Genomic DNA, 11,366 nt, shown 5'->3' with positions numbered 1-11,366 from the left:
ACCGGCCTCTCTTCACGGTGAGACGATGTAGCTATTTTTCTTCTTTTCGGGGATGACTCCTCGCTAGCCGGCCCCTTCCCCCAGAGCTTCTCGCGGACATACGGCATCCGTTCGTCTTCATCTTCACCGTCAAGGTCGGTTGAGCTGTCCCTATCAGCCTCTAGGCTGGATCGACACTGAGGACGGCTCGATCGGGCATCAACACCCCTCGGCCAGTCAGATGTTGGCATCATTGAGAAGTATACCGACCGATCCTGCCCATGAATCTTTAGGAAAACGAATGAGTATATTGCAATTGCAACAGATAAGGGATCAAACAAAACTAAAAAAAGGCTCTTACCTATGGCGGGAGGGCCCCTACACTGAAGACCCTCTGCTGATCGTCGATCTTACGATGGCACGCGAGGTTAAACAACACCCGAATTCGCCGCATGACTTCATCACGATTAATCAGCTCGGGCACCTCATGGGTCCCATCAGTATCTCCCCGGAATTCATATCCGGGATGTGCTCTCTCCTTGCTAGGCTGGCATCGTCGAAAAGTGAAGTTTGTCGCCACTACGACCCCCTCCACCCTTCTCCGGTCAATCAGTGCCAATAGCTCTATCACTTGCTCCATCCCATTGGCACCAGGTCTCTCTGACCACTTGGCATTGCTCATGGGAATCTGATCAATGTCGCATGCCACATAGTGTCCCCCTGTGGCATGTAGAACCATCGCTACGCCCAATACTTCACATTTGTGTTCAACGGGGGGGGGGGGTTGTATTGGCCAACCATCCCGTCCCGAAGCTGCAAGTATGCGCTGCCTATGATCCTAGATCTAGATCCCCCCGGGCTTTCAAACAGAAAAAGTGGCGGAAGAGATCGAAATGCGGAAGAATGCCAAGATAAGCCTCGCAGAAATAGATGAAGACAGAGACATGAAGGATGGAATTCAGGCCCAGATTGCAAAGGCTAATCTCGTAATAATCAATCAAACCACGGAGAAACGGATGGATTGGAACGCCAAATCCGTGATAGAAATAATCTTCCAAAACTACTAATTCGTCGTCGTGAGGAGTCAAAAAGCTCTCACCGTGAGCCGGACACCATCCCGCCATCACCTATCGGGTAGCACGCCGTCTTCTATCAATCGATTCAGCGCCGCCTCGTTGTTGACGGACCCCACCCATTCCTCGATGTGATTGAGCTCGCGTGATGCTCTACTCGAACCGCCGCGGTTTCTTTTGGGCGCCATCCAACAGATCTGTCGCCTGGAGGAGTCTGCGTGCTTGCAATTGCTATAATGGTGGAGCAGTTGCTAGGCGACGCGGCATGGGCGCGAGGAAGAAGATGAAGTGGCGGAGAGAAAGTGGGGAATGTACGTCGGGGTCGCGGTGCTGTTATAACTGTTCGACCCCTGACCCTCCGCCTTCTAGGGTTTTTGGAAAACCGTGCCCGCCGCGCCGCATTCTCTTCCAAAGTCTCTACATGCCGCTGGGCCGCTGAGTGGGCCTGGTGGGCCGCCGCGTCAAACCATGTCAAACGCGGGTTGATATTCAATGCTAAGTTTTGCTACGACACGATATTTTTTCTCTGACCCTACTACAAGATTTCTTCGTAATCTTCCAGCATGCTCGGAGACTATGTGTGTACACGTCACCTCGCGATGACTGTATTTATTTCTACACTAGTTTCTAGTGACACTGGGGACTAGGCCAGGCACCTGAAGACCACTACTTTGGACCTTGGCATCACGTGACTACTTCACCTATTACTAGGCTCGGGGATTAAGTGGACACACTTCACCTCGCGGTGAATGTGCTTATTTTTTGACTTAATCTTCTACAAAATGGCTAAGTTCTTCCGCGCTAACTAAGTCAAGGACGCCATGCGACCAACTTCGATGCCCAGAACAAGTGGGCACACTTCACCCAGGGTGGAGACTTTGATTTTTTTTACTTGAGCTCCTTACATCCTTCTGACAAACCCTGGCTTCGAGTGCGCTCGGCTCCAGCAACCGGACGAATAGCTCGGATGCATGCTAAGACAGCTCGGACGCATGCTCAGATAGCCCGGACGCAAGCTCAAACAGCTTGGACGGCATGTTTAGCAGCTCGGATGCATGCTCAACAGCACGAACAAGCTCAGGACGGTGTTGCTCAACGAATGCAAGACACTTGAGGACTAGCTGTGGGGGTATAACCCTCGATACTAGCAGGGCTGTACAAGGGCCGAGCTACTAGGGGAGATCTAGCCCATAAGACTGTGCATGGGCCACACCACTGGTGGAGGCCTGGCCTACAAGACTGCGTCGTGCGAGGCACGACACAGGTTGACGTGCCTCGCAAGACTGCGTGAAGATCTTCAGTGATCTAGGAGACCCACTCGGATACGCCAGATCCCGTAATATCTGTAACTTCCTATCTTGTAAAACCAATCAGGATATAAATAACCGATCTATAACCCTACCCCCAAGCTATATAAGACGGGTAAAGACCCCCCTTGTTTTCATCTAATCATACGTAATACAATCCACAAAAACACATAACATAGGGTATTACGTCAAGCTGACGGCCCAAACCTATCTAATCGCTATCTCTTACGTTCTGTGTCACCATCTGATTTCCTCACGCGCACCTCCACCGATTCATCTACTACCATGACAACAAGCATGGTTTAGAATATTATTTTACGTAAGTATTAGAATTTTTATAGATACACTAGTGGATATGCACATACGACACACACGTGTCTATTAAAAAAATTCATAAACATCAATAATGTCATTTTTAACAACTCTTCATCATCATTGTCCTCCCCCATTACATAATGTAAAGAAGCTAGTAGAGTGAAAATCAGGTCACCATGTTTATTTCAAAACACATTCGTATTCGGTGCACAGCGACATGCACGTGTCTATTAAAAAATTCATAAACAACAGAGGAACAATAATGTCATTTTTTTACAACTCTTCTTCATCATTGTCCTCCCCCATTACATAATGTAAAAAAGCTAGCAAAGTGAAAATCAAGTCACCATGTTTATTTCAAAACACATCCATATTCGGTGCACAGATTATTTAAAAAATTGTATTTGATCTATAGCCAAGTAACTGCAACCATACTCAGAGATAGTGCAAAGGAATAAACAAATTATTCAACTGAAAATTAAGGAGATTACAGCCATTTAAAAATGTAACCTTTTAACAAAATACAGTATAAATTGTCACCATCAGCAGCAAATTGTTGTAGCCCCACACAACATGATAATGAGTGGGGTGGCTTGTACCCTGCAAAGACTCCAAATCATATTATATAGTCCTGAGCCAGCCTATGTTCCTAGCACCTATTGTCAAGAAACAAAGTAGAGAAGGATTACGTTACAAAATTATTCTTTGAAGGTTATGGTATAATGTGATTTGTGTCTAATTTAAGAGAACTTTACATAAAAATATAGCACAATAGCCAATGCAATAACAAATGAAAATTAAAAAGTGACAGATCAACTTATTAATAAATGCTGAGAAGTTTCACAAACGAACCAGCTTGAAGATCAAACATCTAAATTAGCATGGATGTAATAACAGCGAAGGGATATGCCCACAATACTATATCACCATTCTTCTTACAAATGGGCTCCTAGAAGGGTTTCTGCAGAGAAAGAGGCTGACTAAGCTTAATTAGGGACACAATTTGAAAAGATTTAGTTCAATGTAGTGGTAGTAACTGGATTTTAATTTTTTTCTAATTATATAGTGCACCATAGCTGGATATCGATTCTTTCTCTATTTAATGAAATTATCAATGGATCATTGGTTGTTCAATTGCCACAAGTGGTATAAAGGTAGAGTTTATCAGAGAAATGAGCTTAACATACAAATCCTGCATTGCTCATAGACTACCATTACCAAATGAGAGAATTCCTTATTTGACACTGGGAAAATGAGTCATTCCTTTCTTGGCCCTGAAATTTTCTTCGTTCCCTATTTGACACTCACTTCAACTTTCATCTCTAATTTGACACTACCGTCAAATCCGTTAGCTAACGGTGTTAACTGGCTGTTAAAAAGACGTTTTTGCCCCTAGAAAAAAAAGCGGCGAAGCAAATTTGAGAGGAAAAAAAAACCTGCGCCCGCCTCTGATGCATGCGCCCAGCTGCAAAAAAAAGGCGCAGGTTTTTTTTCCTCTCAAATTTGCTTCGCCGCTTTTTTTTCTAGGGGCAAAAACGTCTTTTTAACAGCCAGTTAACACCGTTAGCTAACGGATTTGACGGTAGTGTCAAATTAGGGATGAAAGTTGAAGTGGGTGTCAAATAGGGAACGAAGAAAATTTCAGGGCCAAGAAAGGAACGACTCATTTTCCCAGTGTCAAATAAGAAATTCTCTCTTACCAAATTTATTAACAGTGTTACACCAACCTTCTTAAACCCAGCTTTGCCCTTCTCATGACGCTTTTCATCGGTTGGCATAAAAAACATCCCAACAGCATACTCGCCTGGTGGCGGTAGCTCAAACCCAACTTCCTTTGCGACCTGCAGGAACACCAAAGCAAAAGCATTGACTAACTGTCGAAAAGAACAGTTTTGCTTTCTTCTATTTCTCATTGCTTGACCAATAAGACAGATTGATATAAACAAAGAAAATGGGGCAGTATGGCTTAGGATGGGGAGAACAAACCTCAGTAGCAGGACCAACTGCCTTACCAGGAATCTGCAACCAATGAAGGACATCAATGTACGACACTTACATATTTGCAATTTGCAAACAGTGAAATAAATCAAACCTGAATCTGCAACCAGTGAAAGACATCAACCTACTACACTTAAAAATTTGCAACCAGTGAAATAAATCGAACCTTGAGGCTACAGCCACAGAGATGGTCTCGTACCAGCGGGCAGCATTAGGAAACTCAGTGTCAGGCTTCGACGGCACCATCGCGAAGACCTTAATGTCATCCTTAGTAATCGCATCACTGCACAGGCAGCAACACAAGCACTATAAGCAAACACAACCCAATCGTCATCAAAAGAAAGATTTTCTAAATTTAAAGCGAAAACAACAATGTCTCTTAATCACGGTCGTCATTGTAAGGAATTGAGAATACTTTTTCACCTAAGCTTTCTTACCCATCTTTAATACAGACCCTTAGATAACCAAGTATCTTTAAATCTAATGCTCCATATCAATCCACCGGTGGGCCACCTACCATTTGCGTTCCTGCCATTCAGCCAGAATCGAAGTAATTAATTGCAAATCGCTATCCTGGACGATGACACGGATCCGTCTGAGGCCGTTGGCCTGGTCATTGGAGGCGAGCACCCGACGGAGCTCAGGGGTGGCGGCAGTACTGCTGCTAAAAAAAGTGTTGTACATGAGAATGACACAAGATATTCATCACTGTAGAGAAGCTGGTGTCCTGAATGGAGAACCGAGATGAGAATTGAGAAGGATTTCAGCTAGGAATTCCTTGATTCCCTGCATGGATTCCGAGGACAGAATGCTCGCCTTTCCTCAAGCTTGCAAAATACAGTAAGGGCTATCAATTTGCATCTGCATAGATAACAAATCTTACTACACTGCCAATGTTGAATCAACAAATCTCTTCTGAATCAACACAATTTAATCTTAGGAACACAATGATCCATCCAGCACACTCTAAAGCACAGTTAATTCCAACCCTTGTGCACCTCAGGTAACCCAACTGCAACATTAGGCTGCTGCATATATAGCTTGAGGACCTACTACCTTTTTGTTTCTGGGACAAAATTTACATAAGCAAAATCCTGATTTTGTTTAAAAAAATGATACAGAGCCAAACGTAAAATCAGAAAAATTGAACCATTCCAAGTTACAGCAGGGGATAATTCACGGTACCTTGTAAAAGTACCTCCTTCCGGGCTCCAATCCCTTCATGAGGCCATCGAAGACGAATCCCGAATCCCTCCAGGCGACGCTGCTGTTCGCCGGCCAATCGCACATGTGCTTCTGCTCGTACGTGCTCACATACGTGCCCACCTCCTTCCACTCCTTCTCGTCCTCCTTCTGCAGCCCGTACCTGACGACCCTCTCCCCGCGGTCGCCGCACACGAACAGGACCCGCATCTCGTCGACGCCATCCGTGAACGCAAGGTGCACCTGCTCGGGGCTGGCGGGGTCGCCGACGGAGACGGCGACGCGGTGCTTGCCGTGGGGGAGCGGGTTCCAGTCGTGGTCGATGTGGTGGTAGGAGAGTTCGACGGCGGCGCTGGGGGCGCCCTCCCCGGCGACGACGGGTGCGAGTTTCCTGGTGAAGCAGAGGGCGAGCTCTGGGGCCTGGGTTGGGGCGGCGACGTGGATCGGGACGGAGTGACGACGCGGATCGGGACCAGAGGGTTGAAGGGGGGAACGAAAAAGCAAGAGAAGGCACCGGCTTGCCGATATGCGGGTACAGGGGTGGGTAAGAAAGTCGATGGAGAAATAAAATTGGCACGAGGGCGTCGACACCCGGGCTGAATGGCAGGAACGCGTAAGAAATCTTACGGTAGCCGTAAGACTTGGAGTGGCCCACATGTGAATTAATAATAGACCATTAGATTAAAATATATCAACTGATGCAAGGGTCCTGATGCAAGGTGGGTAGGAATCATCTGGGTGAGAGCTATTTTTCAATTCCTTCGCTCTTTTATAGTATAGATTTAGAGTGTATACTAATAAAATTTAGTCATCTTTATTCTCTCCTCATTTCCTAACATAATATCCACTTTGATACTCTATAGTCTCTATTCGGCTGTGATGAGTGTTTCAAGTACGATATATGTGTTTTCATCCTTTGCATTGAACCTCAATGAATTTTTAATATGTATTTAATCTAGTTGAAACCTTAAGTTATATCAGATCTTGTTGCATCATTCCTTTTTTTCTTTATAGGAAAAAGTCTAGATCAAACGACTGTTGTTGAGGATAATGATTTAGAGTCTACCAAATTAAAGTCGTCCATTGTTTTCTGATATTGTAAGAATTTTATCTTTTTTCCTACTACATCTCATGAGGACTATATATCGTGAAGCCTTCGCTGAAGACGTCAATCAGTAATATTAAGATTCCAGTTCAAACTACAATCCTACTTGTTTTTAACTAAAAGGACCAAAATCAAACCCTATGGAAACATATTGTCACAAATCACTAAATTAGAAAAAAAATACTATGGCACCAAACCTTGATTTATGATGTTTAAACTATAGATAAGTCCATGCATCATTAGGACCGATGATTTTAATCTCCGGTTAAGCCTTTCAGCAGCAAGTTTTCCAACAGCAATGAAATGCTATAGCTGAAGGGCAGGCCTGGTGCAGTGGTGAGAGCTGTCTCACTGAGTCATCAGGTCGCGAGTTCGAAGCAGCCTCTCCGCAGAATTTGTGGGGGAAGGCTTGCCTCGGTTTTTCCCCTCCCCAGACCCCACTCATGTGGGAGCCTCCGGCACTGGGTCTGTCCTTTTTTAATGAAATGTTATATATATATATATATATACGGTAAGGCTATTCTGCAGCTGGCCATATGGCCACTTGATTTACGATAATGTTTGTACCAATTTACGATAATGACAATACACATTTACGATACATGTGGGTTACTATAATTCAAGATCATACTTACCATAATGCTATAGTAAATCACTTATGAGGGAGTTACCATAATCTTGTAAATTAGTATAGTAATTATCGTAACTTAAAGTGGCCACAGAATAACTTATTCTGCGGCCAGCTACAGAACAGTACGTCTATATATATATATATATATATATATATATATATATATATATATATATATATATATATAGCCATAGTTGCTGCAATTTGACTTGGTGGTTTTGGGAAAAATATGGTGGAAATTAGGAGCTTACCTCAAGTCTTTTCAGGGGAGAGAAGAGGATGAGTTGGGGGTAACTTGGTGGTCCTCCTACTCAGCCAAGCACTGAGGAAGGTGGGACTTGCTTGTCTCCTTCTCGTCCCACGGCATTACAATTCACTCCTAGTACTTCTCACTCTCATTGAGCTGACCAGTGAGTCATCGAGTGGGAAGCAGACATGCAGCTGAATGGGAGGATGGCTAATAATTTAACCAGTTATTGGCTGCATACAATTGCTACGTCATCAACAGCTGCTATATAATGGATTGGCTCAGGGGGATTGGGGTTTTATATCCTGTAAATAAAAGCAGTGGCTTCAGGAACAGAGCACCAAGAAAACCAGATCACCTTGGTCTTGGAATCACGTGCTTAAGCTAACTCAGCAAAGGTTGCGCGTTGATTTTTTTTATTTCTATTTTACTTTTATTTATTTTATTTTATTACTTTCCTTTTTTTTTATAACAAGGTCCAAGAAAAACCCCAAAAATGTGTTGGTCGTCTGTAAAACCTTCTTCCACCCAAAATCGATTTTGAGGAGCGCACTAGCATTCATCCCAGGAAAAGGGAGTCTTGGCCCAAGAATCGAAGTATGAACCAGAACGGCGGTACAGAGGAAAAAGAAAAAAAAATTGATAACAAGGTCCAAGAAAACCCCAAAATGTGTTTTTATGTCTTTTTTTTCCTCTTTCTTTCTTTCTTTCGTTCTTTCTTTTATTGATTGAGGATAAAAAAAGGAGAGGAGAAAACCCCAAATCGAAGCTAGGATTCGAGGGCTTTGCTAACGGGACAATGGGATTGGGGGAGGAAGAAGGGTTTGCTCCAACGCACTCTCACCTGCAGCGCAGCGGAAGCGGGGGTGAGCGGCTGCGTCTCCTGCGCTCCAGCTTGCTTGGTTTTAGGCGACGGTCGCTTGGCTTGGATTTGGGTAGTTGGGATTAGCCGCGGCGAGCGCGTGGTGGCAGGGGAGCAGAGACGACGGGAAGAAAGAAAGAAAGAGGAGAACTGCAGAACTGAAGGAAGCTGTCTAGCGCAGGCGTCCGGCGTCTCCGAGGCTTCTACGTGTGTGCCATTAGGAGACATGCTTCGTGCCTCGCCACTAAAATTCGAACGCACCTAGATATCATCGTATTTTACTTTTTTTTTTCTCCGCACCATTCCGGCCACCTTCACCGTTTGACAGTCCTGACATGTGGACCAAAACGGTCATAAAGTCTAAAATACCCTTCTCTCACAACCTTATCCTCCCACTTCTTTCTCGCTGAACGTGGCCAGGGAGAGCTCGTCCGTGCACTGTCGCAGTTGCCGGTGGGCGGAGCTATCCCGCGAGCCGTCGTGGTGGCCGGGGTAGAGCTCGCTTGCGCGCGCCCGTCCTGGCCAGGGCGGAGCTCACCCGCGCGGGGGTGGGGCGGGCCACTCGCGGCGGCGCCCACGCTGCTGGCGTCGAGGACGGCACGCGTGTCTGCGGCGTGGGGCAGGGCACACGTAGCGGCGGTCGCGACGCCGGCACCGAGGACGACCGCGGGGCAGGGCGGGGCACTCGTGGCGGCGCCCGTGCGGCTGCGGGGCACGACAGGGCGCTCGTGGCGATCGTAGCGTGAGGCAGGGTGCATGCTGCGGTGGCCGCGACGCCGACGCCGGGGACGGCCCGTGCGGCCGCGGGGCAGGGCGGGGCGCTCGTGGCGTCCGCGCGTTCGCGGTGTGGGGCAGGGCGCACATGGCGGCGGCCACGACGCCGGCGCCGGGGACGGCCCGTGCGGCCACGTGGTAGGGTGGGGCGCTCGTGGCGGCGCCCATGCGGCCACGGGCAGGACAGGGCGCTCGTGGCGTCCTCGCGTTCGAGCCGGCCGGCGCGGCGGCACCCGTTAAGGAAGCTGGTGGCGACGGCGCCGTCGTCGTCACTCTTGGGAGCAGCAGCGATAGAGCACCGGGTTGGCGACGGGAGGAGGGAGCGCTGGGGTAGAGTCGGGCTGCGTCGCGGCGGGTGCCGAACGCGGGGATGGCGAAGGCGATGCGGTGGAGAAGCTCCACTGCTCGATGGCGTGCGTCTCCGTGCTCCCTGGCGTGGAGGCGGAGAATCCGACGAACGCGGCGTCCTTGTCGTGCTCCCCGAGGTCGAGCGGCATGGAAAACACGGGCCTAGGCGGGCGTTTGGGTGCGTAGGACACAAACACCTCCAAGACACCGCCTTTCCCGTCGCCGGAACCGGAGGGACGGTAGTCGATCCCGGCGTGGACGGTCCTCTCGCAGGTGAGGTCGACGCCGCCGGTGACGTCATCCTCGAGGTTGGCGGAGGCGGCGGTGACCATGGAGTCGAGATCCGGGCCTTCGTGGTTCCCATTAGGTTCGCCGAACTGGACGTCCATGGGCGTGTCGAACTCTACCGCGGCGGCGTCGGTGGCTCGGGACGGGGTGGCGCAGCTCTACGCGGCTTGTCGTCCTCACTGGCTTCTGCGACAACGCCACGCGCGCAACACTGCGCGAGCGGCCGGAGCGAGCAGCAAAGAGAACTCTGCCTTGCTACCTTGATGACCTCACCGTGAAGTCATGCTTACACCTTATACAACCATTTTCCTTTAGAAAAATAAATTTAGAAATACTTTAGAAATACACTTATACTGGCAATGAACCTGCACCGTTTCTATCTGGATCTGCGGCCAAGATTAAAAAATCACATACACTTATGCTAGTAGACCTGAGGGTAGTTTAGACATTTTCTAACATAGTTTGACACCGTTATAATTAAAAGTGGACGAAATGACGTGTTGAATAAAAAAGTTTGGAAAAATGCTTTTAAAAAGTGGAGCCGACGAGTGCTTTCTTTTTCTTTCACGAGAGGCTAACGTGTAAGGTGGCTACAAATTGGGCCAAAAACAGTCTTGAGATTGGGCCCAAAACAAATTGGTGCAATTCGAATTTGTTCCCGAATTCTATAGGAATTGAATGCGAAATTCATGTCCAAAATTTAAACAGTTTATTAGTTGCATTTGCATATATATATATATACTCTCTTCGCTTAAAATTACTAGGCGTATTTTAATTCAAAAAAGGACAAGCTTTTAAACAATAATCTTTTTAAATTGGTATATTATTTTAAAATTATAGTACAAATTTGAGGACATTAGATTTGAATTGAAAACTTATGAGCTTATGTATTATGATTATAATTTTATTATAATTTTTCTTTTTGCGAATTACCCTGTATCCATAGCGCATGCACTCACTGACAGACCCAGGAAGTATCCATAACACATACAACCAATTTGTAAATTTATATTCACCAACAAAGCTGTACGTCGTATGAATCACATAGTTAGATATTGTCGGTGTTTTGTAAACCGGACTAGTAAACTTATACGATCGACGCGATGCTCTAGGAAGACAATGGTAGCATCCAAAAAACACGAGGATTTATACGGGTTCAGACCGGAGCCCTACGTACAGTCTCAGAGATGATCGAGTGCGTGTTCCTCGCTTGAATGCTATGAAGTTCTTACAATA

The 11,366-nt window shown here is 46.8% G+C and overlaps 2 protein-coding genes across 9 annotated transcripts; both read right to left on the bottom strand.

The window, feature by feature from the left end:
- Nucleotides 1–3,152: 3,152 nt before the first annotated feature.
- Nucleotides 3,153–7,537, bottom strand: LOC136514025 (uncharacterized). 8 transcript variants are annotated; one of them, XR_010773497.1, is made up of 7 exons: nucleotides 5,858–7,537; nucleotides 5,110–5,533; nucleotides 4,839–4,955; nucleotides 4,661–4,693; nucleotides 4,402–4,515; nucleotides 3,527–3,635; nucleotides 3,153–3,330 (listed from the first exon to the last, which is right to left on the bottom strand). XR_010773497.1 is itself a non-coding variant. In XM_066508005.1 (5 exons), exons 1-5 carry the CDS (start codon nucleotides 5,354–5,356, stop codon nucleotides 3,324–3,326), a joined length of 438 nt encoding a protein of 145 aa, XP_066364102.1. In that variant the 5' UTR covers nucleotides 5,357–7,537; the 3' UTR covers nucleotides 3,153–3,323. The 8 variants fall into 8 exon arrangements, 2 of the variants coding, with proteins under 2 accessions (XP_066364102.1, XP_066364101.1); XR_010773499.1 differs by having other exon boundaries at nucleotides 5,190–7,537; XR_010773494.1 differs by lacking the exon at nucleotides 3,527–3,635.
- A 2,226-nt stretch (nucleotides 7,538–9,763) lies between these two features.
- LOC136510183 (L-type lectin-domain containing receptor kinase VIII.2-like) lies at nucleotides 9,764–10,231 on the bottom strand. The gene has a single exon (XM_066504730.1). It carries the CDS (start codon nucleotides 10,229–10,231, stop codon nucleotides 9,764–9,766), a length of 468 nt encoding a protein of 155 aa, XP_066360827.1.
- Nucleotides 10,232–11,366: the final 1,135 nt, after the last annotated feature.

This window comes from Miscanthus floridulus, chromosome 16 (genome assembly GCF_019320115.1).
Source record: "Miscanthus floridulus cultivar M001 chromosome 16, ASM1932011v1, whole genome shotgun sequence".
NCBI lineage: Eukaryota > Viridiplantae > Streptophyta > Magnoliopsida > Poales > Poaceae > Miscanthus > Miscanthus floridulus.
Note: the sequence above shows the minus strand (reverse complement) of the source record. Positions and strands in the feature narration are given on the sequence as shown.